General features: G+C 40.0%; 1 protein-coding gene across 7 annotated transcripts in view; it reads left to right on the top strand.

Moving 5' to 3' along the window:
• Nucleotides 1-25,822, top strand: part of wdr90 (WD repeat domain 90) — an 81,028-nt gene that overhangs the window by 25,053 nt on the left and 30,153 nt on the right. For all 7 annotated transcript variants that reach the window (XM_059654169.1, XM_059654173.1, XM_059654172.1 and 4 more), the window contains 15 exons: nucleotides 281-351; nucleotides 2,397-2,506; nucleotides 4,708-4,941; nucleotides 5,651-5,713; nucleotides 6,080-6,148; nucleotides 11,812-11,922; nucleotides 12,249-12,394; nucleotides 13,871-13,928; nucleotides 16,008-16,126; nucleotides 16,981-17,142; nucleotides 19,209-19,339; nucleotides 20,704-20,820; nucleotides 21,797-22,032; nucleotides 22,572-22,711; nucleotides 22,868-22,998. In XM_059654169.1, the coding sequence (XP_059510152.1) occupies nucleotides 281-351; nucleotides 2,397-2,506; nucleotides 4,708-4,941; nucleotides 5,651-5,713; nucleotides 6,080-6,148; nucleotides 11,812-11,922; nucleotides 12,249-12,394; nucleotides 13,871-13,928; nucleotides 16,008-16,126; nucleotides 16,981-17,142; nucleotides 19,209-19,339; nucleotides 20,704-20,820; nucleotides 21,797-22,032; nucleotides 22,572-22,711; nucleotides 22,868-22,998 (1,898 nt within the window). The remainder of the gene's footprint in view (nucleotides 1-280; nucleotides 352-2,396; nucleotides 2,507-4,707; nucleotides 4,942-5,650; nucleotides 5,714-6,079; nucleotides 6,149-11,811; nucleotides 11,923-12,248; nucleotides 12,395-13,870; nucleotides 13,929-16,007; nucleotides 16,127-16,980; nucleotides 17,143-19,208; nucleotides 19,340-20,703; nucleotides 20,821-21,796; nucleotides 22,033-22,571; nucleotides 22,712-22,867; nucleotides 22,999-25,822) is intronic.

Consider the following 25,822-nt stretch of genomic DNA (forward strand, 5'->3'; position numbering starts at 1 on the left):
TGCCAGACTTGTTGAGCTTTCCAGCAACTGTTTTTGTTCTTGAATTTGCCTGCATCTGATTTAAGGTTTTGGATCTCTAGTGGTTTTATGTCCCAGATGAGCATTCTCATATTCTACTTCATTGTAACCCCATGAACAAATTCTACTAATGTGTTTCTCTCTCGCAACTTACCTTTAAATGCATTAATGGAAAGTAGACTAGTCTGTGTCTTGTTTGGCATCATATCGAGCGATGTGTTGCTGCACCTTGATTGTATCTGGTTTGTATGTTTGTCTCTAGGTTCCCATCAGATGGAGTTAAGATGCCATTCGACTCCATTCAAAAGGGACAGTCCAGCCCACATAGAAAAGGTTAGAGATTCAGTTGACTTGAAACGAAAAAAAGGTGAAGGTCTTGAACAGTGTTCATTATATGTTATCACAAGAACTTTGTGTAAGAGGGAGTAATTGTTCTGATTCTTCTATATGGCTCTAAAACTTGGACTACATGTAAAGTCACCTCAAGACCCTTGAGAAGTACCATCAATGCTGTTTAAGATTTACCCTCCGCATCACTTGGGTGGACAGGTGTACTGACGTCCTTGAAGGAACCAGTAATACCAGCATCAAGGCCATGGTCGTCCAAAACAACTCTGCTGGGCCAGCCACCTGCTTACAATGCCTGAATTCTGACTACCAAAGCAAATCATCTTCACCCAGCTCAAGGAAAGCGCTCAACTGAGAGATCAAAGGAAACATTTGAGACTCCCTGAAGGCTTTCCTCAAGAAATGCAGCATAGCTGTCAATGGATGGGTGACCCTTGTTCACAAGAAATTGAGTTGGAAGAAGCCCCTGCCTGAAGGACACAGTTTTTTGAGAAAACCTGTTGGCAAGTGGAAGTACGGAAAAGGAACAGGAGAAAACAATGCCAGTAACTTTAAGGCCAAGGACCACTTCCATCTCCCAGAAATACCTGCTAAATATGTAGCCAGAAGTGCAGCTCTAGGATGGGGTTCAACAGGCACATAAGGACCAACGAATGACCACTGACTCTGAATATCCTTAGCTCGGAAATCATACTCATTAAAGAGTGATAACTGGTGATAATGTGATGACTTCTATTATTTTCATTCTCTTTGTGATTTCAAAAATACTTCATTGACATCTCAACATGTGTGTAACTTGGTGGTACGAAGGCCAAATCTTGCAGAAGGTTGTCAAGGATTTATGAATGCTGTCTGTGATTGGGCTTTGGAAATGTAACTTTTTAATTGTTTATGGTAGTTCCATTTAATTTAATTGGTTTAAGTTTAATTGTAGGCATTAATGAACAACACTTTATTCTGATGCCTCTGATCCCTCAGTCTCAAAGGTACGCTTACGTTCACCAATCCAACTCTGCACGTATAACCAATCCTTTGCTGTTTTTAGCCTTGTCTAAAATATTTCGTAATTTGTTCCACAAAAGTAACAATAATGAGGTTGTTGACTTGGTCACCAAGCTGGCTTGTTCTCGTTCAGACGTTTCATCACCATGTTGGATGATATCACCAGTGGAACCTCCAATGACGCAATGTTATTCTACTCTGCTTGGAATTTATACTGTTTGATCCATTATGGTGAGTTGTGTCATTTCTGGTTTTGATCTGTACGGGTTTGTATATAGGGTCCATTTCTATGTGCTTGTTGATTGCATTATGGGTGAAGAACCATGCCTGTAGGCATTCCTGTGTGTGTCTATGTTTCGCTTGGGCTACTGTGGTTATCTCGTTCTAGTTCAGATGAGTCAACACAAGACTCCTAAGACCACTAAGAATCATGGTGGCCCACAAGCCCACAGCCACTCTACAACAAACACTTACAAGGATTAAAGACCCCATTCCCACAACAGACAGAACCAACGTGGCTTACAAAATACCATGCAACAACTGCCACAAACATTACATCAGGCAGACATGAAGGAAACTAGCCATCAGAATACATGAATGTCAACTAGCAGCAAAACGGCCTGACAAACTCTCCTTAATATTGCAACACTCAGACAGTGAAGGCTATAGTAGCCTAAGCCATACGTAGACACACACAGGAATTCCTAGAGGCATGGTTCTCCACCCATAATGTAATCAACAAGCACATAGAATTGGACCCCATATACAAACCTGTACAGACCAAAACTGGAAATGACACTACTGATGATAACGGACCAGACAGTATAAATTCAAAGCGGAGTAGAATAACATCGCTTCATCGGAGGCTCCACAGATGACGCCACTTAGCACGGTGACGAAATGTCTGAATGAGAACAAGCCAGCTCGGGGAGCAAGTCAACAACCTCACCCACAACCTGTGCTATAGATCTTCGCTACAACTTTGAAGTAACAGTAACATATTTTCTTTTTGATCTTGCCGTATCTAGGTCATCCAACACATTGCACCCCGGTTATAGCAAATCCACCCATAGTGAGTGTCAGTAAGGCAGTACAAGACAGAGTTTCTCTCATCCAACAAATTACCAGTCCAAAGACCGTGAGTATCTGAGAAAAGTTGGCACTCTCCTTACTCCAAGTTTAAGTACTTAAATTTATGAGTGTTTTATTTTCTTCTCAGAATGCTAGCTGATTTTAATTGGTTCTGTTCTTATGTATGAAAGAAACTACACAATTACCAATACATTTCAACATGTCAGAACTCGACTCAAGGGCGACCTTTTAAAATTAAATGATTGCCTGTGGAGCCATGTGACAGGCAGTGTTGGCAGACCAAGGTCAATCAATGATGATATAAGTGATTATTGAGGGAAATATCTAGAAGTCAAACTGGGAGAGGCGTGCGGGGAGCTTTGTTTTTGAAAGCTGCCATGTCTTTCTCAAAGATCAAACTGAACTTTAATCTGACATTTTACTCAAGTGATATCATCCCTGACAACAAAGCACTCTGTTTACTGGGGTAGCTGCAGAATAAAATGCTCAAGTTTTGGAATGTGACTTGAACCCAAAGCCTTATGACTTTGACTACAGTGCTGCTGCTAAGCCACAGCTGCTAACAGCTGCTGCCATACATGCCGACCACCTAATATCCAATTTATCTATCAGTAATTGAAGTGCATTTGCTTTTGGTTGTTTATGGTTATTGGATGAATGATGACTAGGGGTGAGGAAATTTGCTGTTCTTCAAGAAGTGCTGCAATATCTCTTGAAACCCAGCTGAACAGGGATACTAACTAAATACTTTTTAAAAAAAGAATTGAACAATCCCTGGTACTGCATATCTCTCTCACGAAGTGGTGACTTAGTAATTGCTAAAAATGGATGAGTTGCATACATGCAAATTTGGTGAGTTTACTGCTGAGCAGCAAATCTCTGATACAACTGGAAATACTCAATGAAATGGCATGAAAATAAATAGTTACCAAACAAGATTTAGAATTACTATTGAATATTTGTACATAGTATAGGTGTTGGTGTATATATTGACCTTTTTGAAGTCTCAAAAAATTCTCCCAAAAACTGAGGGCAGGTTCAATTTATAATCTGAATATAAAAGTGAACCATGTGTATGTGGGTAGTTGGTGTTTTGAAATTTCCTTGGTATCCTGCTTGAGGATGCATATCTTAAATTTTGCACATTTTTAGAGCACAATGTGTGCCCCACTGTGATTTCTTGTTCCAGTTATAAGGTACCTATTAGAAAATTGTACATTTGAGAAAAACAAACTAAGGCTAATTACAAATCCATATATTGCATTTTGTTTCAAGAAAGGAATGACAATGGTAATGCAAAACAGAGAAGAATTTGTACAAATATTAGCTGGAATGCTTTAAGCAAAATAAATTAAGTCTCCAAGCATTTACTGATTGTATGTAGTGCTTAGGAAAATTTCTTAATGGCAGGTTTTAGAAATGTATGAGTGAAAATAGGTCATTCAACCCCTGAAGTCTGATCTTCCTCCGAACTTCATCCACTCACATTAGCATGTATATCCCTCAACATTGAAAAGCAAAAATCTATCCATCTCAGATTTACATTTAATATTTAAGATAGAATATGTTGTTTTTTTTTGTGGGAGAGCTTTCCACCTTTCTGTCACCTTTTATGTGAAAATGTATTTCCTGTCTTCTATCTTTGTAGACCTTTGTCTGATTTTGAAATTATGCTCCAGTCTTAGACTCCTCCACTAGTAAATTCAAAGGTGCTCTCGAGCTACCCTGCTAATTCCTTATAAAATCTTAGAAACCTTAATCAAATCATTTGCTTAACTTTCTATCTTGCATTGAGTTCAAGCCTGGTTTAGAGATAATGGGAACTGCAGATGCTGGAGAATTCCAAGATAATAAAATGTGAGGCTGGATGAACAGCAGGCCAAGCAGCATCTCAGGAGCACAAAAGCTGACGTTTCGGGCCTAGACCCTTCATCAGAGAGTCTGGTTTATGTGTGTTCTACTTGTAATTTAGTACTCTTTATCTGAAACCTCATTCTAGCCTTGTGTAATTTTAAAAAAATTTTAGTTGTTAGAAATAGTTTCAGTTCATCGCCTTTGCTGGACATTCATTAACCCTTGGTAAACTGTAAATTCTGTGGGACCATGCTATTTTCAACTGTTTGAATTCAATTGCATTCTAAAGAGAAAACATATAATTTTCTTAAATTTTGACAAACTCTTCAATAACTAAATAATTATGCCCTTTAATTTCTTGCTGTATGCTTCAAGAATTGCTTCCCCTTCCAGGTTCCTTGTAGACGTTGGCGATCCTCTCAGATCATTACAAACATTCCAAAAGTACACTTGGATACAACTGCATTACCCCATTGTGACAAAGAGATCAAAGAAAGTGTGGATGAAGCCACAGCTATAAGTGATGAAAGTGCAAAATTAATTCCAGTGGATGATGGTGGAATTCATGTCTTTGCGGGTCAAAGTGGTAGGGTTTCGGTTGAAAAGTGCAGCGGTGATACAGAGGAGGTGAGCCATAAAACTGTGTTCTTACTGTTGCAATTTGCAACTTGAATTTGCATTCTAATTCTAATTCCAGAGCATAATTTTAGAAACTTTTTGTCACATCAAACCAAACAGATCTAACACAAGAATTACATGTATTATTCTTTGCTGTCCATCTTCTGAGGATTGGGGAATAGAGAAAGGGCAGTGCCTTCTTTGCCAGTCATACTTTTTAATGCTGGTTGCAAGGAATTGTGAAGGAGAGTTTTCCCTTTTATTTAATTCCCCTAATTTCTTCCTGTCTATGGAGAGACTTTAGATTCTGCCCAACACTGTCCTACAGCATTCTAGCTGTGATTAGAAGTTTAGCTGCTGCTGTGCGGTGGATAGTTTTTAAATGCTAGATGTTTTATGTATATTTTGCATGCAGTATCATTTATTGCTGTAGAGGCGTTTGCAGCAAATAACATTGTTCCTCTTCTTTTGAAATGTGGAGTACTGCTATTTCTTAGAATAAAATTGTCATTCTCCTCTATGAGGTTCCAATTAGAGTCAATTTTATTGTGTCCCACAGTGTTTTTGCTCCACTTCACCATTGATATTTAAATATTTAGTGCACGAAAGCACTATATTGTGTTAAAACATGACTACTCTTCCTTGTTGAGAATAAAAGTTCTTCACTTCCAGTTATGTGTTGCATCATGTAAAAGGTCATAATGCCTTTGTTTTTCAGGTTGTATGCACGAAGGTTCCTACACCTACCAGGTTCATTTGTCAGAAGTTTAAAGACCCTCAGGTATGTCACTTGACCTGACGTTTTCTTTAGCCAACAAAATAGACTTTGCAGTTTTCTGTGCCCCAAACATACAGCACTGATTCCTTGCCTCACAATTCATGGATGTCTTTTAGATTCTGAGCTCCTTCCTTTTTGCGTGTTATGTCCATTCCAGAATTGTTTGGAATCTCTCACGTCCAATATTTTTTAAGTTTGTGACCAATTTCCATAGGATCCCTCTTGAATTGATACGTAGCTTTTCTTTGTATTGTTTGTTACAAATTATATTTGTTCTGAGCAACTCAGGAGATGGAAGTTATTTCACATTTTTTAAAGTTTAAACTTCATTGTAAATTTATCCGTTCTCTTTACAACTGTTCTTTGCAGGGACTGCAGCCAGATCCAATACTGAAATTAAAGAGGATTATTGGCTTTGGAGGGTGCACTATGAAATCTGTAAGTGTGTTTTAAACCTAAAGCTGTCATGTGGGGTTGTGAAATAGCTTTTTGTTTTGTTTTTTCACTTCTTCTCCATGTCTTTACTTTTGCCTTGGTCTCATTTTTAGCTACATTAAATAAAGGTAACTCATCTGGAGAAGCTGCCAGCTGTCTTTTGTTACAGACAAGCCCATAAGACATTGGAGCAAAATTAGGCCATATGGCCCATCGAGTCAGTTCTGCCATTTGGTCTGGCTGATATGTCTCTCAGTCCCATTCTCCTGCTTTCTCCCTGTAGTCTTTGATCCTTTTACTGGTCAAGAAACTATCTTTGTTTTAAGTACACTCAATGACTTGGCCTCCACAGCCTCTGCAAAAATGAGATCCATAGATTCTCTAGAATCTGGCCGAAGAAATTCCCCCTCGTCTCAATTCTAAAGGGTTGTCCCTTCACCCTGGGGCTCTGCTGTCCGGTCCTAGTCTCTCCTACTAGTGGAAACATCTTCTTGATGTCCACTCTATCCAGATCTCTCAGTATTCTCTAAGTTTTAATGAGATTCCTCTTTAGTCCTTTTGAGCTCTGAGTACGGACCCAGAGTCTTCAATTGCACCTCATGACAAGCTCTTCATCCCCAGAATCATTCTTGTAAACCAGCTATGGACCATCTCCAATGCCTGTACACCCTCCCTTGGATACAGGTCCCAAAACTGTTTGCAGTCTTCCAGATGTGGTATCACCAGAGCCTTATACAGCCACAGCAGTACGTACCTGCTCTTCTATTGTAGCGCACTTGGAATGAATAGTTACCTTGCATTTGCCTTCCTAAAATTACACCTTGCAGTTTCTGGCCTGTGAGAAAGCATTGGGGGGAGATTTTGGGAACAGGGACCATAATTCTCTAAGTTTTAAGTAACTTATAGATGAAGATAGGAGTAATCCTGGAGTGAAAGTGCTAAATTATGGGAAGAGTAACTGGGACAATATTAACCAGGATCTGGTGGATATAGATTGAGGGTGGTTGAGGATAAACCCACATGTCGTGTCGTACTGTTTTAAAGGCTAATTGACTAGCCTCTCATGTCCCTATGAAAGTGAAGGATAAGGATGGCAAGATTCTGGAAACTTGGATGACAAGAAGTTGTGAGCTTAGTCAGAAAGGAAAATGAAATAAACATAAGATTTGGGAAACTGAAGACAGACAGAGTTGTCAAGGAATATAAAGAAAGCAGAAGCGTACCTAAACAAGCATATAGGATGTTTGAAAGGGACATGAAGTGATCTTGGAAAACAGGATTAAGGAATATCCCAGGACTCTCTAAACATATAAGGAGCAAGAGGGTAGATAGGGAAAAGGTAGTTCCACTCAAGGACAAAGGAGATATTTATGCATGGAGCCAGAGGATGTGGGGAAGGCCCTTAACAAATATTTTGCATTGGGATTCACAAAGGAGAGGAACATGGTGGATGGTGAATCTAGAGAAGTGTATCTTTATATTATGGGGCTAGCTGATGTAAGAAAAGTGGTGGTTTTGGGTGTTTGGAAAAGCATTAAGGTAGACCTGATGGGATTTTTCCCTGGATACTGAGGCAGGCAAGGGAGGAAATTGTTGGGATCTTGATGAAATCTTTGTATCCTCTTTAGTCACTGGCGAGGTCCCAGAGGACTGGATAGCCAATGTTATTTCTTCGTTTGAAAAGGGCAGCTGGGATAATCTGGGAAACTAAAGGCCAGTGAGCCTTGTGTCAGTGGTAGTAAAATTATTGGAGAAGATTCTTAGAGGCGTAATTTATCTACATTTGGAAGAAATATGGACTTATTCATGAAAAGCAACATTGCTGGCTTTGTGTGGGGGTGTTTGTGTTTCCTGAGGCAGCGACAAAGATGATTGATGAGGGCAGGATGACGGATGTTCTGTACGTGGACTTTAATAAGGCCTCTGTCAAGGTCCCTGATGCCATGCTGATACAGAAGGTGAAGTCTCAGGGGATCTGTAGTGAACTGGTAAGATGGATACGGGATGAATTTGGTCATGGAAGACAGAGTAGTGATGGAAGGGTGCTTTTCTTACTGGAGATCTGTGACCAGTGGATTCCACGGAATCATGCTGCGAACTCTGTTTGTAGAATACATAAATGGCCTGATTAGTAAGCTTATGGACAACACAAAGATTGGGGGAACTGCAGATAGTGAGGAGGATTGTCAGAGAATATAAAAGGATACGGATATGAAATAGCAGATGGAATTTAAACTGGGCAAATGTAAGGTAATGGACTTTGGAAGGTCTAATGCAGGAGGGAAGTGTACAGTAAATGACAGAGCACTTCGAAGCATTAACATATAGAGGGATCTAGGAGTACAAGTGCACAGTTCCCTGAAAGTGGCAACACAAGTGGATAAGGCTGTCAAGAAGGCCTATGGTATGCCTTGCCTTCATCAGTGAGGCATAGAGTACAGAAATTAGCAAGTCAGGTTGCAGCTGTATAGAACTTTAGTTAGGTCATATTTGCTGATGATACGAAGATAGGTGGACAGGCAGGTAATACTGAGGAGGTGGGGAGGCTGCAGAAAGATTTAGACAGTTTAGGAGAGGGACCCAGGAAATGGCTGATGAAATTCAACGTGAGCAAATGCGAGGTTTTGTACTTTGGGAAAAAGAATACAGGCATGGACTATTTTCTAAACAGTGAGAAAATTCGTAAAGCGCAAGTACAAAGGGATCTGGGAGTGTTGGTCCAGGATTCTCCAAAGGTTAACTTGCAGGTAGAGTCCGTAATTAAGAAAGCGAATGTAATGATGTCGTTTATCTCAAGAGGGTCGGAATATAAAAGCAGCGATGTGCTTCTGAGGCTTTATAAAGCTCTAGTTAGGCCCCATTTAGAATACTGTGTCCAATTTTGGGCCCCACACCTCAGGAAGGACATACTAGCCCTGGAGCGTGTCCAGTGGAGATTCACTGGAATGGTAGGTTTAACGTACGATGAACGGCTGAGGATCCTGGGATTGTACTCATTAGAGTTTAGAAGGTTGAGGGGAGATCAAATAGAAACTTACAAGATAATGTATGGCTTAGAAAGGGTGGACGCTGGGAAGTTGTTTCCGTTAGGCGGGGAGACTAGGGCCCGTGGGCACAGCCTTAGAATTAGAGGGGGTAAATTTAAAACGGAAATGAGAAGACATTTCTTCAGCCAGAGAGTGGTCAGCTTGTGGAATTCATTGCCACGGAGCACAGTGAAGGCCGGGACGTTAAATGCCTTCGAGACAGAAATTGATAAATTCTTGATCTCAAAAGGAATCAAGGGCTACGGGGAGAGGGCAGGGAAGTGGAGTTGAAATGCCCATCAGTCATGATTAAATGGCGGAGTGGACTCGATGGGCCGAATGGCCTTACTTCCACTCCTGTGTCTTATGGTCTTGAGGTCTTATTTGGAATATTGCCTATGGTTCTGGTCACTACACTACCAGGATTATGCGGAGGCTTTGAAGAGGATGCGAGAAAGGTCTTCCGGGATGATGCCTGGTTTGGAAGGTATTAGCTATGCGGAGAGATTGGACATATTTGGTTTGTTTTCATTTAATTATTGGAGGTTGAGGGCGACCTGTTAAAGGTTTACAAAATTGAGAGGCATAGATAAATGGATAGTCAAAGTCTTTGTCCCAGGGTAGAAACATCAATTATGAGGGGGCATAGGTTTAAGGTAAAAGGGGCGGGACGTTTAAAGGTGATATGAGATGCAAGTTTTCTTTTAATACAGAAATTGGTAAGTGCCTGGAATGTGCTAGAGGAGGAGATGGTAGAAGCAAATACAATAGCAATTTAAGAGGCATCCTGACAGATACATGAATCGATTTGAATAGAGAGATATGGACTCCCTTGAGGTAAAAGGATTTTAATTTAGAAAGGTATCATGTTACGGTACAAGCATGGTGGGCCAAAGAACCTATTCCTATGCTAATATAATAAAATGTGAGGCTGGATGAACACAGCAGGCCAAGCAGCATCTCAGGAGCACAAAAGCTGACGTTTCGGGCCTAGACCCTTCATCAGAGAGGGGGATGGGGGGAGGGAACTGGAATAAATAGGGAGAGAGGGGGAGGCGGACCGAAGATGGAGAGTAAAGAAGATAGGTGAAGAGAGTATAGGTGGGGAGGTAGGGAGGGGATAGGTCAGTCCAGGGAAGACGGACAGGTCAAGGAGGTGGGATGAGGTTAGTAGGTAGCTGGGGGTGCGGCTTGGGGTGGGAGGAAGGGATGGGTGAGAGGAAGAACCGGTTAGGGAGGCAGAGACAACCTGTCTCTGCCTCCCTAACCGGTTCTTCCTCTCACCCATCCCTTCCTCCCACCCCAAGCCGCACCCCCAGCTACCTACTAACCTCATCCCACCTCCTTGACCTGTCCGTCTTCCCTGGACAGACCTATCCCCTCCCTACCTCCCCACCTATACTCTCTTCACCTATCTTCTTTACTCTCCATCTTCGGTCCGCCTCCCCCTCTCTCCCTATTTATTCCAGTTCCCTCCCCCCATCCCCCTCTCTGATGAAGGGTCTAGGCCCGAAACGTCAGCTTTTGTGCTCCTGAGATGCTGCTTGGCCTGCTGTGTTCATCCAGCCTCACATTTTATTATATTGGAATCTCCAGCATCTGCAGTTCCCATTATCTCTATTCCTATGCTATACCTGTTCTTTGAAGAGCTTGGATTTGCTCCTTGTTTTCTGACTGTGACTTGACTAATATCCTTGATTCTGAACTTCATGACACATTGATAATGGGAACTGCAGATGCTGGAGAATCCAAGATAACAAAGTATGAAGCTGGATGAACACAGCAGGCCAAGCAGCATCTCAGAAGATTTTTTGCACCCATTTTAACTCCCCCTCCCATTCCTCAGACGACATGTCCATGATCGGCCTCCTGTAGTGCCACAATGATGCCACCCGAAGGTTGCAGGAACAGCAACTCATATTCCGCTTGGGAACCCTGCAGCCCAATGGTATCAATGTGGACTTCACAAGCTTCAAAATCTCCCCTTCCCTCACTGCATCCCAAAACCAGTCCAGTTCTTCCCCTCCCCCCACCGCATCCCAAAACCAGCCCAGCTCGCCCCCTCCCCCCACTGCATTCCAAAACCAGCCCACCCTGTCTCCACTTCCCTAACCTGTTCTTTCTCTCACCCATCCCCTCCTCCCACCTCAAGCCGTACCTCCATTTCCTACCTACCACCTCATCCCGCCTCCTTGACCTGTCCGTCTTCCCTAGACTGACCTATCCCCTCCCTACCTCCCCACCTATACTCCCCTCTCCACCTATCTTCTTTTCTCTGCATCTTCGGTTCGCCTCCCCCTCTCTTCCTATTTATTCCAGAACCCTTTCCCCATCCCCCTCCAATGAAGGGTCTAGGCCCGAAACGTCAGCTTTTGTGCTCCTGAGATGCTGCTGGGCCTGCTGTGTTCATCCAGCTCCACACTTTGTTATCTTCATGATACATTACAGTGTTTATCTGTATTTCATTAACCATTTTTATGAAAAATTTTTGTTAAAGGTTTATTGAAGGATTAATTTTTAAATTTTTGGAAGTTTTAAAGTAAATATTTTATCTAACTAGACCTAAGTAACATAAAGATTACGATTAAACCTTTAACAACAAGTGTAAAATATGCTTCGTGATGTTTGTTTTGACTTTAGGCAGCATGGAATAAGTCTGGATCAGCTGTGGCGTACCCCTGTCATGCCATAGTAGTGGTAATGGAAATAGATACAGGGCAGCAGAGATTTTTCATTGGGCATACAGATAAGGTATGATCAATGGATTTGCTGTTTTATAATCTCGCTAGTTCTATTTTCAGAAAGATTTTGGTGTCTATTATGTAGATGTGTTCTTTGTCCAAGGAAATGCTGCCAAGCTTCTGCAAGTCTTGATCAATCAGTGACTGTTTCTTGAAAGCAGCTGGACTTTATTGTTCCTGTCCCTCTCCCTCTGGTACTCCCTTTTATGGCTTCACTGTGACCGTAGAATTAGGTCCTGCTAAATTACAGCGCATGTTGTGGAACCCTACCAAGTGCCATGTAGAATAAATTACAGCTTTCTAGTCAACACACTTCATTTCCCTTCTTTCTATCAGGTTTCTGCTTTGTCTTTTAATGGTACCTCAACACTTCTTGCATCAGCACAGACTGGGAATGTGAGTCTGGTCAGAGTTTGGAACTTTAACAAAGGGAACTGCCTGGCAATGTTCAAGACCCACGTACATTCAGTATTATCCCTTAGGTAAGACTGAGCTATAGATGTCTGTCTCTCCTTCCTTTGTTGGTTGTAAGTGAATTGAAATAAAAAATTAAATAATTCTTAAATTATTTCTGGAATTGCTTGTAGTCAGTAAATCCAACTATATTGTGTATTAAACTTAAGTGCTGCTTAAATGTCTTGTAATAGTATCTCTTGTACTAAATTTATTGAGTTTGCTCACTTATTTCCAGTTTCAGTAATCTCAGCCAATACAGTTAGTAAAGTGATGCTTAAAATGCTGAATTAAGACACAATCCTAAATCTTATGAAGGAAAGTATTTGTACATTGTTTTTTACCTATCCCGCCCATCTATTTTTAAGCATGAAATCATTATATTATTTTCATTCATGATGTTATGCTCGGTGTATTCTGACAAAATATTTGTGTTTCCCTTGAATTAATTTTGAATTGGCTGCATTTAAAATGAGGAATAAGTTAGAGTCAACATTACCTTCAATTCGGTGATCATGCAGATGCTGGAGAATCCAAGATAACGAAGTGTGGGGCTGGATGAACACAGTAGGCCAAGCAGCATCTCAGGAGCACAAAAGCTGATGTTTCGGGCCGAGGCCCTTCATCAGAAAAGCACCTTCAATTGTCTTGTTAATAACATAATATGAATTTTGGCACTTGTGATGGTTTGTTGTTAAAAAAAAGTGCTGCTGCCAACTGCAAAATGAGGTTACCTACTCAAAACTCATTCCTCTGTTTGATACTGTTCTTATTCAGATGTTTGATTTCCTTGTAAATATGATCTTTATCAGTTTTCTTGCAGTACCTTGATATTCGGTGTAGAAAATACTGCTCCATAGGCAATTCAGACCTGTTCTAACAGACCTGATTAGTTGAATTTTTCTAGTGTTCTAAGATTTGCAGCATTAATAGTGATCCGAAACTAAATCAATTAAATGCCTTCAAAAATAAAGGGTACAGCTGCTAAGGCTTCGGCGCCTCGTAGCAGTTTTTAAAATTCATTCACAGGATATTGGTATAGCTGGTTGTTTATTGCCCAGAGGGCAGTTAAGAGTCAACGACTTTCCTGTGGGTCTGGAGTCCAGACTAGGCAAAGGTAACTGTTTCCTTTGCGAAGGGCACGAGTGGATCTGGTGGGTTTTTCTGAAAATTAACAGTGGTTTCATGGTCATCAGTAGACTCTTAATTCTAGATTTTGATTGAATTCAAATTCCACATTTTGAATCAGGGTCCTCCAAAATTATTCCAATCGCTGGGTTAATGGTTTAACAATAATACCACAAGGCATCATCTCCCCATTTGTACTCATGTATTTGAATTGCTTATGGGAGCTTACAGTTAGAATGCTCACTTGGTCTGAGAATCACTGAAGTAGTGGTTCCCAATATGTCTTGATTTGTTAATGCAATTGAAGACAGTACCTCAGGTTAGTTCAGATTTGTCCAAATAACAAAGTTTTAAAAATGTTTTTCATTTTCCTTCAGTTTTTCATTCAGTGGAAGAGTTCTCTGTGGTGTGGGAAAGGATAGTCGTGGTAAATCAGTAAGTAGTCTTTGTTTTATTAATTTGTGGGCTGTGGGCATCATTTGCTGCCCATCCCTAGTTGCCCTGAGAGAGTGGTAGTGAGCTGCCCCCTTGAACTGCTGCAGTCCATTTGGTGTAGCTACACTAATAATGCTGTTAGCAACAAACTTTCAGGACCTGCTACCCTTGGTGTTCTGGATGATGGTGATTGCGGTTTTGAAATGCGCTATCTAAGGAGCCTTGATGTATTTCTGCACCGTATCCTGCAGATGGTACTCACTGCTGCTACTTCTCGGTGAAACTAATTGATGTTAAATCAGACGAATAAAATTATTAACTCATGACTTGGTTAACACTCCAGTCTTCTGCCCTTATAAGACCAGTAACCTTTCTCAGATACTTAGCTGATAAACTTGAAGTCTGACATAAAAGCAAAAAATGCTGGAATACTTTAATTTAGAGAGCATCTGTGAGGAGAGGAATAATTCATGTTTCGGGTTTGAAAGGTGAACTGGGAACATTTCTTCCAGATGAAACAGTAATCACAACTACCTGCAATCCAATATATATAATCTCCCCTACCTTTGGAGAGACCAAGCACAGGTGAACTAATTGCTTTGTGGAATGCTTCAATTCAGTCTGCAAATATCGTCCTGAACTTCCAATAGTCTGTCATTTAAATCTCCACCTCGCTTCTACTATGACCCTTCTGGTTTTAGCTTACTGCATGGTTCCAATGAAGCTCAAGGAACAGCACCTCATCTTTTGATTTACACAGTTTACAACCTTAAAGGTTCAATCACTTTAAGAGCATAATCACCATCCCTATTTCTTTTGGACAGCAAATGTTAGTAATGGTTTTTCTTTGTTCATTTATATCTTCTCCAGTCCCATCTTTTGTTCTTTGCCTCACCTGTTTTTTTTCAATTTGCTTTCTACTGTCATCTCTTTTGTCAGCTAATCACTCTGGCTTTTGATTCTACCTAACATTTTTCTTGCCTCTCTACCTGCTTAAAGCCTGTGAACATGTCTAAATTTTGCCAGTTCTGACGAATGATCATCCAGCTAAAAAGCTAACTGTTTCTGTCACCACAGATGTCAGCTGGCAGGCTTGGTATTTCCAGTATGTTCTGTTTTATGCCTGATGTTCTTCATGATGTTTAGTGTTAAAGTAGAATGAATTGAACAGGATCATTAGAAGTGTAAATTATAGTACACTTAAAGTATTATTCTTGAGTAGTAGTTTATAAGCTTGTTGAGAAAAAAAGCTTTATGAATTTCAAACAAAGATTAGGATCAGACAGAAAATTGAGGTTAATGTAAATTGTGCGTTATCATTATCTAACTGTATTATTAAATGTAATTGCCGAAAGACAAAGTCCTGCTGCGTTCTGCATTGCAACAGTTCTGAGTAATTTTGCTGATACTGATATGTAGGCCTGGGAATCCACAATTGCATCCTGTGAAAGAAAAGAAAGACAATTGACAAAAAAAAATGACATTTGAGCATCTAGCTTCCTAGTTCAGTAACATTGCCACTGTGCCACTGCCACTTTGGAACTTCTATTCCAAACTGTACTGTGATGTTTCACGTAACGATTTTCAAAGATGAATTGAAGTTTCCTGTAGGCATTCATGGTAGTTGAGCACCAAATAGAAAATACTTTTTTTATAATTGCTACTCACTTTTCAGGCATGTCATCAAACCATTTCTTAACTTTGAAGGTTTGGATAGGTGGTTGAATATTTTGGAAATTCAGACATATCTACAAGAGAGATCTGAAATATGAGAGTCAAAATAATCTGGGCTATGGAGTCCAGCAAGGATCCCAAATATAATGGTGGTGGCAGCATGATATTTAAATCTACAGCATTCAATTGACTGGTGTCTTCAACTAGAAGCTACCACTGAGACAGGGAAACACAGTACGAAGTGACTGAATGAGACACTATAAGAAACCATGATATAATGGAGGAGTAGAATTAAAGGTCTACAAATGTAGGCAATTGTAGTCAGTTTTCATGTAGGATAACAAAATAAGGATGTGCAATTTAAATTGTCTTTAAAGTTACGGAAAACACAATCTTTCACTGCAGATGGTTGTAGTTTGGGACACAGCAAAAGTCAGTCGGGATGGCGAAGTAGTAGTGTTGGCAAAAGCTCATACTGAAGTCGACATTCAGGTCATGAAAATAGCTGCTTTTGATGACACCAGGTGGGACATTGAATATTTTTATATTGACTTTTTTCTCTCAAATGATGTATTACCTGTAAAGTAACAATTTGCTCTTCCATAGTAACTGATGATAAATTTTTTTTTCTTATTTGCATTGAAACTGCAGGTCAATACAAAAGGGTATTATAAACTTAGGTGAAATCCTTACAAGGAAGATCTACCACATAGACATTTGACCTAATTGATGTCTACAAATCTTATTCCTCTTCATCTCTTCTCAATCTTTCAATCTTTCTACTTCCTGCAGTGTGCTCAGTTTATTTTTAAAAGAATCAAAACTTTTTATCTTAACCACTTACTGTAATATTGAGTTCCACAGTCTAACAACTGAGTAGATTTTCCTTATTCCCTTATTGGATTCATTAATTATGCCCCTAATTTTTGATTCTGTTGCAAGTGAAAACATCCAATCCATTACTATGCTGTAAACCAATTATAATTTTAAAGATCTTTTGGCTCACTGGCGAGTCTTTTTTTTCTAAAGGAAAGGCCCTAATCTGATTTTCTACCCTGACAATTATGATCTTTCAAATCTAGTACCATCCTTGCAAATCTTCTTTGCACTTGCAGTACTTTTAAAAAAAAATTGCTCAGTGTAGTCTCTTGCAAATTTAATGTAGCTTCACTATTTTTGTATTTGAATTTTATACCCCCCAGAAATAAGTTTCAATTCTTTGAGAGCATTTTTAATTGCTTTTCTATTGTTAACTTGTTCACTTGTATTCCTGGATCCCTTTACTGTTCTCCTCCATTCAGATTCATGTTTCCGAGCATAAATGCAACCCTTGTGACACTGTGACTGTACAGTGATGGGCTCATTGTTTGTCCGACAGGATGGTGTCATGTGGAAGAGATAACATCCGCCTGTGGCGAGTTCGAAGTGGAGCGCTGCGATCTTGCCCAGTAAACCTGGGTGAATATCATTGTTTGGAATTTACAGATGTTGCTTTTGAAGAGGGGCATCTGGCTGACAAAGATCCTTCTGACCGAATGCTGTAAGGCCAAAAGTAAACAAAACCAAAAACAAGTTTTTCAAGACCAGATCCATGTCATATAAATAGTGATTTGATCTAATTTGATCAAACCTGTTAATGTATGTTCCATATTTTATATTCTGTGTTTTAAAACCTACTTAATTTAACTGGGACTGAATATGCCTGACCAATTTTGTTAGCTGTCAATCAAAAGTAGCAAGAAGCAGTTTGGAATCAGAGATAATGGGAACTGCAGATGCTGGAGATTCCAAGATAATAAAATGTGAGGCTGGATGAACACAGCAGGCCAAGCAGCATCTCAGGAGCACAAAAGCTGACGTTTCGGGCCTAGACCCTTCATCAGAGAGGGGGATGGGGGGAGGGAACTGGAATAAATAGGGAGAGAGGGGGAGGCGGACCGAAGATGGAGAGCAAAGAAGATAGGTGGAGAGGGTGTAGGTGGGGAGGTAGGGAGGGGATAGGTCAGTCCAGGGAAGACGGACAGGTCAAGGAGGTGGGATGAGGTTAGTAGGTAGCTGGGGGTGCGGCTGGGGGTGGGAGGAAGGGATGGGTGAGAGGAAGAACCGGTTAGGGAGGCAGAGACAGGTTGGACTGGTTTTGGGATGCAGTGGGTGGGGGGGAAGAGCTGGGCTGGTTGTGTGGTGCAGTGGGGGGAGGGGATGAACTGGGCTGGTTTAGGGATGCAGTGGGGGAAGGGGAGATTTTGAAACTGGTGAAGTCCACATTGATACCATATGGCTGCAGGGTTCCCAGGCGGAATATGAGTTGCTGTTCCTGCAACCTTCGGGTGGCATCATTGTGGCAGTGCAGGAGGCCCATGATGGACATGTCATCAAGAGAATGGGAGGGGGAGTGGAAATGGTTTGCGACTGGGAGGTGCAGTTGTTTGTTGCGAACTGAGCGGAGGTGTTCCGCAAAGCGGTCCCCAAGCCTCCGCTTGGTTTCCCCAATGTAGAGAAAGCCGCACCGGGTACAGTGGATGCAGTATACCACATTGGCAGATGTGCAGGTGAACCTCTGCTTAATGTGGAATGTCATCTTGGGGCCTGGGATGGGGGTGAGGGAGGAGGTGTGGGGACAAGTGTTTGGAATGTCTTTCTTGTTAATAGTCTGTATTACATTGAGATTTTTATTGGCCTTAATGTTCACTCCAAAAGATAAGTATTTCAAACTGTTTTCTTATTTGACGCATTCAGTGTTCAGACCAAAAAAGTATTCAAATGATCGTGTCAGGAGATGACATGGTTGAACTGAATAACTTCAAGGGGATAAGGATAGAAACTACAGCTATAAGGCTGGCTACATTCTGAGGGTCACAGTAATTGGGAAATGAATTTAAGATTTTGAAATTTTCGTCCGTAACTGTGGTAGATTGAAGCTTTTGTGCAGGAGTAAGGGTTAGATATTTGTCATCTTTGGGATTGTGCTGGATCCATACACCTCCCTTTCTTAAAACCTCTTGTAATCTTTAGTCCCTTAATCTTCAAATTGGGTACAGGTAGCTGATCTTGCCAACCAGGAGATGAAGGTTGAAATCCACCCTAACAGAATTTTGTCTCTATATATAATTTGCTTATTCACGGTTTGGAGTATTTTTGGTGGTGATGGCAGCAATGTGAAACATTATCTTCTGAAGCCTGGGCAGTTTTCTTATCAACTGAGGGACCATACACTAGTGTAAATTAGCTAATTCAATGCAAACCAGTGGTGATACAAGAGTCTCCTGTTCTCATGATTCAGCTACAAGGTAAACCTGTTGGTCCATCAGTGGATTGTGGAATAATAGTAATTTTTCATGGAAAAGGAACTGAAGGAATAAAGTAGAAATAGCAACAATTTATGTTTTCAAAAGTATAATCCTGAGGGCTACAAGGAATTTAATAGGGTTCATATTCTTGAATCAAGACCGACACTTGTGACTTAGGAAGATGTACTTCACAATCTCTGATCCTGTCCCTGTCCTTAACCTTCCACCATTAATCAAATTTGAACACAAGAAGTGTCATTGATATTGACAAACTGAATATAAGCTGTGCATTTATTTCTATTATTTTGCTCAATTGCAGCTTTGCATGCAGCAAAAGTGGGCACATCATTGAAATCGACTATAAAAATGTTGTAATTAAGAATGCTCGTCGCTTGTTTCCTTCACAACATAAGCATTCACACCAACGAGAAACAGTGACATTTAATTCAGGTAAGAGACTGCATTTCTGAGCAACCATAATAATTTGCATGCATTGAGTAAAACTGAATGACACATTGCATAATAAATTTCACTTATTGCATTGAAATTATTAGAAAAATAGGTCATTGTGTAGAATGGCTATTTGCCACTTCCACAATGTATAACACGAAGTTATTTTCCCTGAAGGGCTGTAATGTGTTTTGAGGGGTCATGATGGAGTAAGTGGAGAGAGGTTGATTTCTCCCTCAGTCTAACTGAGACGAGACAGTGAGTCCTACTATTAACTGGACTGAAGTATAATGGGCTAAGAAACACTTAAGTTTTGCTGTTCAAAAGGAGTTAAAATTGAAGAAAATTCAAAGGTAGAAGTAATGAATCTGAAGCATCATTTAAAAATACTTCTTTATGTCGGAAAGGGCAATGTAGGAATAAATGGGTCAGGTAGGCTTCTGACATGCATACGCGAGCTATCATTTCTACACATAATGCCACTGAGAAACTTAGTGCAATGCACTTTCCCCTCTGCCCTGGGAAAAGGTTGATTTCAGGAAGCCCTGCACACACTGATCGGTACTGGATAGGCCTGTGGATACAAAATATTTGGAATATCTAACAATGCATTTGATTGTTTTGGGGCTAGTCACAGATTTGTGTCATAATATGAATCTCATAGGTTCAATGTGTGCTTATTTTTGAGTGTTTTCAGCATAGACATAATTGGAAATAGGTTTAATTATTACAGTGTATCATGAAATCCAGCAGGTGGTGCTTTGCAGCTTTGAAATAAATGGGATGAGACATTGTTGCATTAATGTATACAACATAATTCATTTATCTCAAATGTGAAGTCTTATTGAAACTAAAATATCAGACTTTAGAATCTGATAATCTGAAAAATGGAATGGAAATAGTTATCACAGGTTACATGTCAAAATATAAAATATAATGAGTTTTCAATTTGTCTAAGATCTGTTCTGCAACTGTTGTCCATTGTAATAACAGTCTACCTTTCAGAAATATTTTCAGTTGGACCGCATATTTATGAGTTCTTCTTTTGGCTGTGATTGAGTGTTTGTGATAATCTATTCTATACGTAGTTGGTGGTCCACATGGTCTGGACGCCTTTCTTTCCCCATTATGACCTGATGGAGTGAGCTTTCAAATGGCGCAAAGAAAATTTGTGCCATGTTCTTCCTTTGCTGCCTAACTATGCATTCAAACAACATTAAGACACTAGCTTGAATGGTTCGAGTGAAGTCAGGAAAGAGCATATGTACATTTTAAGAATGTCTGTAGATTAGAAGTTATATGTTTATGTGATAATCGTTCAGACTAATAGGATTAGTTTGCTAAATAATCTTTTTAAATTCCAGGTGCTGGTATTGCCATCAATAGTATCAGTGTTTCTGCTGCATTCTGCGCCACAGGGTCTGATGATGGTTACTTGCGACTTTGGCCCTTGGATTTCTCCACAGTCTTTCTGGAAGCAGGTGACTTACTGGACAACTGCCCTTCCTTACTTGACATCAATCCCTAGTAGATTGCTGTTGTGGTTCACTGTAGGTTATCATAAATTTACATTGATTTGTCAAAGTACCTGGTGAAGGAAGATTGAGAAGTCATGTCCTGATCAGCAAAAAGATCATCTCAGCAAATGCTGTAGACAGAGGGCACTGAATTACCTTTCCTGTTATTTCTTCCATCCATAGCACCCATAATTTCAATATCTGTCTATATGTGTATGTAAAGGGGGAGTTAGCAATTTAATAGTTTTAGCCAGTATAATTATCTGCTGACAGTTTATAATTATCTATAGATAGAATCTATTTGTTTGTAATAAATGCTAATTCTTGTTAAGTACAGAAACCTGGTCAGTGCTTTCTGTCAACATTGGTCTAAAATATTATGTATTTTGTAAAAGCTTCAACTTTTGTGGTAATTCTAGAAATATTGGGACTTGATTTACAATGTGCTGCCCCAATGAGGCATAATGCAATGTCCTGACATAATAGTTTGTTTCCAGATGAGCAATCAGTGGTTAATCCAGTGCTTTCAACGAGTAAACTGGCTGGCCAAGTTTGGTAAGACCCCTGTACACATTTGGAGATCTGTAAACCTTGAGTCTGCCATCCTGCAATACAGTTCTCTTTACTTGAGAAACAATTTGTACTTACTCATGGCAGTAGATTTTGTGTTTCCTTAATGCACTGTACTGGAGGCGTTTCTTTCTTCAGGACCCTGGCAATGCTTTTGTTCACGTCAGACACCAATCTGACTGAAAAGGAAGCAAATGTGAAAATTGGTTTATGATATCTTCTGCTCTTGACATTGGTAAAATGTCTTTTAGCCCCTGCTTATAACATGTTTTAAACATGTATATTTCACAAAGTAAGTTTTAAAATTTCAATATGGCATAAATTAATGGCTAATCATACAGAATTGCTTAATCTCTACATCTATTTACAGAACACGAAGGTGGTGTTAGCTTTGTAAGTATTGACCCTAATGGACTGAAAGTGCTTGCAGCAACCACTGCAGGTAATCTAGGATACCTGGATATTCCCAGCAGAGGTTATACCACATTAATGAGGTCACATACAAACAAAATTCTGGCTTTCTCAGTGGATGGGATAAGGAGGCATCTTGTTACTGTGTCTGAAGACTGCACCATCCGTGTATGGGACTTAGACTCTATGCAGCAGGTATGTATCTTCAGATTGGGCAGTGAGGATTTTTGTCTTTAGAGGTAGATACTTGATGCATTGTGTGTGTACTTGGAGAGTTCCCTTGGAAAAATGTCAAACGTTCCTAGAGAAGTTATTTTTCCTCGTAACTTTGGATATAATGAAACATAAAACAAACCAAAGCCTAATTTTTGCTTAAGCTTTTGCTTAACTTTCATAGTTACCTCATTAGAGAAGTAATGTGATTGCAGTTGTACAGTGCCCTGTGGTTGTTTCTCTTGAGATGCGTTTCTCTTTTATCCAGAATAGCAAAACTGTTTTCTATAACCCCATTTTCTCTGTTTTGTGTTCTCACTTTCTCCCACTCCAAATGGAAGACTTGTCTCTCCAGCTTTTCCAATGAAATAATTTTGTTATTGTAAGTGATATTGTCTTGCTGTGCATCTTCACATTTGAATAAGAGTGAGATGATTTATTTAAACTTAAAGAAATATGTTGACTTACTGATCATATTAATGCAGTTGCCATGCGTAACTGATTGCTTTCCTAAACAATAGTTGTACGACTTTGTGAGTGCTGAAGAGACACCGTGTGCTGTGACATTTCATCCTACACAGCAAATTTTTGCTTGTGGATTTAGCAGTGGAGTAGTGCGAATTTTTAATGTGGGGAATTCAAGTCTTCTGGCTGAGCAACGGTGAGTGCTCAACTCTATAGCAATTCATTTTTGATTCCAAGCATTTTTTATTTTCAAATTTATTCTGTCCGAGCTTTCCAAGGCATGCTTTGCTGTGGAGAGCATGAATGAGGTTTCTGCCTGTGGTTTTGCTAATATTTCATGTGTGGTCTCCAGGCAGCACAGAGGAAAAGTGATTGGACTTGTGTTTTCCCCCAGTGGAGAGTATATGTACAGTGCTGGGTCTTTGGGTTCGTTGGCCCTGTACAATGCAACTGAAGAGGGGCACCATGTTATCAGGATCTTGGGTAAGGTACAGAGTTAAGTCCAGCTGATAATCACTCAGCCAATTATAGTACATTCCAATGGCCATTTTCTTAATTGCAGGGTTAACTGGTACTCAGTGTGGAATGCTTGTAAGGAGGTAAACAGTTTTGAAGGAATTCTATGAAAGGATTGTTTAGTGCAAGTAGCCAAGTGCCATGTTAACAGAGGCCAAAATGGCTGCTGCCCCATGACTGCACTCAGTGATTATATACATGATATTTTTAGTTTACTGAATAATGATTTAGAACTGGAGTTAACGGGGTGAAAATGGAACAAAGTTTGTATTCTCAAATTGAACATGGGAACAGATTTTCTCTGGCCCTTCAGGCTAAAAGCATTGCAAAATAAGAACATGTGAACTAGGAATAAGAATAAATGGTTTACTCACCACCCGCCCCCCCCCCCCAAAAAAAAACACTTTTCCTCCCATCTGCCCTGCCATTCAATAGGATTATGGCTAATTTGTTTGTAACCTCATAACCACATTCCTATGTACTCCTGATGACCTTTTGTCCTCTTCCTTAACAAGAATCTATCTGTCTCTGCCTTAAAAAATATTCAATGATTTAGATGAAGGAATTAAACATAACACTTCAATTTACAGATGACACAAAGCTGGGTTGAAGGATAAGTTGTGAGGAAGATGCAGAGATGGTGCAATGAAATGTGGATGGGCTGAATGAGTAAGCATGCATGGCAGATGCAAATAATGTGGATAAATGTGAGGTTATCCAATTTGGTAGGAAAAATAAGAAGGCAGAGTATTATTTGAGTGTCTCTAAATTGGGAGAGGGGAACTTTCAATGAGACCTGGGTATCCTCATGCACAAATCGCTGAAAGTAAGCGTACAGGTGCAGCAGGCAATAAAAATGCAAACTGTGATCGGCCTTCATAGTGAGAGGATTCGAGTACAGGAACAAGGATGTCTTGCTTCAGTTACACAGGGCCTTGATGGAACCGCACCTGGAATATTGTCTGCAGTTTTGATCTCCTTATCTTGTTCTTGAAGTAGAGGGATTGCAGCAAAAGTTTTCCAAATTGATTCCTAGGATGGCAGGACTGATGCATGAGAAAGGATTGAATTGGCCAGGCTTGTATTCACTGAAAGTTAAAAGAATGAGGAGGAATCTCATAGGAGTCTATTGAATTCTAACAGGACTAGACAGGTTAGATGCAGAAAGGATGTTCCTAATGACGTTGAGTCTGGAGCAAAGGGTCAGTTTAAGGATAATGGGTAAACCCACTGTGGTGAGTTTTTGGAATTCACTACCACAGAAACTGGTTGAGACCAAAACATTGTGTTTTCAAGGAGGAGGTAGATGTTGCTCTTGTGACTAAGACATCAAGGGACATAAGGTGAGACCAGAATTAGAGTATGAAGCTTGATGATCAGCCATGACCATAATGAATGGCAGAGCAGGCTTGGAGGGTTGAATCGCTGTTCCTGCTCCAGTCGTTGTCATTGTCTTCCAGAGTGAGAAAAGTTTTGCATCATCTATTTTAAATGCTTGACCCCTGATTTTTAAAGAGAGACCCCTAGTCTTTGATACTCCTGTAAGAGAAAATATCCTTCCCACATTTATGCTGTCAGTACCCCTCAAGATCTTATATGTTTCAATAAATCACTTCTTGCTTTTCTAAACTCCAGTGGATATGTGCCTAACCTGTCCAACCTTTTCTCAGTAGACATTAACTCTTTTCAAGCATTAGTCTGGTAAACCTCTCTGAAGTGCTTCCAATGCATTTATATTGTTTCTTAAATCAGATGACCAGTGGTATGCACATTAATCAGATGCGGTTTCACTAGCACTCTTTAAAACTGAAGCATAATCTTCTTCCTTTTTATCCAGTTCCTCTTGTGCGATAAATGGTAACATTGTATTCACTTCTTTGCTGTCTGTGCATATTAACCTTTTATAATTCATCCACTAGGGTTCTCAGATCATCCTCCTCTCTCACCATTTAGATATTTTGCTTCAAGTCTATTTTTCTGGCAAAATACTAAGCCTTAGCTGTTTTACAATGGTGCTGATACTTAAAAAGCACTTTTGGCTGTCAATCACTTTAGAGTGCCCAGGAATTTCCAAAATTGAATAGATAAGTGGACATGTGTCGTTTTATTGGTTTGGTGCACTGTTGTCTCTGGAGACCCCCCCACTGAACTATCATTTAGCCCTTCCCTTTTCATACCTCTGCTGTCCATTGGTAGTGTCATCCTAAAATAGTGTGTCAGGTTCTGTTTATGCTCTGACCCCAGTTTCTACTTTATTAACATCTCAGCCAACTTTTCCACTGTTTCTGATTGACCAAATTGCTTGTGTTTGGCCTGAATCAAGTCCTTGATGAACAGAAATTTCCTTTGAGTATTGGATAAACTGAAACTTATGTATTTAGCTCCACCACAAACTCAGTTTCTTTCTGTTGCCAAGCCAAAGTGTTTGCAACCGTGGCATCCTATTTGAAATTAGCTTGCAACCACATTTCCGCTTCATCATCAAGAGAACCTATTTCTATCTCCATAACATTGCCTGTCGCAATTTAACTACTGCTGAAACCTTGGTTCTTTGTTACTTATAGATTTGATTATTCCAAATGTTGTCCAGGCTGTCATTACATCTTTTACCTTCCATAACTTCAACTGATCCAAAACTACTCTCATGCCAATGCTTAATGAACTACATTGGCTCTCAATCCAGCAGCTGTTGTGATTTTAAAATTCTCAACCTTCTTATCAAATCTGTGTAAATCTTCCTCCTCCCTAATCCTGTCATCTTTTTCAGCTCTAAAATCCTCTGAGCTTCTCC

This window comes from Stegostoma tigrinum, chromosome 23 (genome assembly GCF_030684315.1).
Source record: "Stegostoma tigrinum isolate sSteTig4 chromosome 23, sSteTig4.hap1, whole genome shotgun sequence".
NCBI lineage: Eukaryota > Metazoa > Chordata > Chondrichthyes > Orectolobiformes > Stegostomatidae > Stegostoma > Stegostoma tigrinum.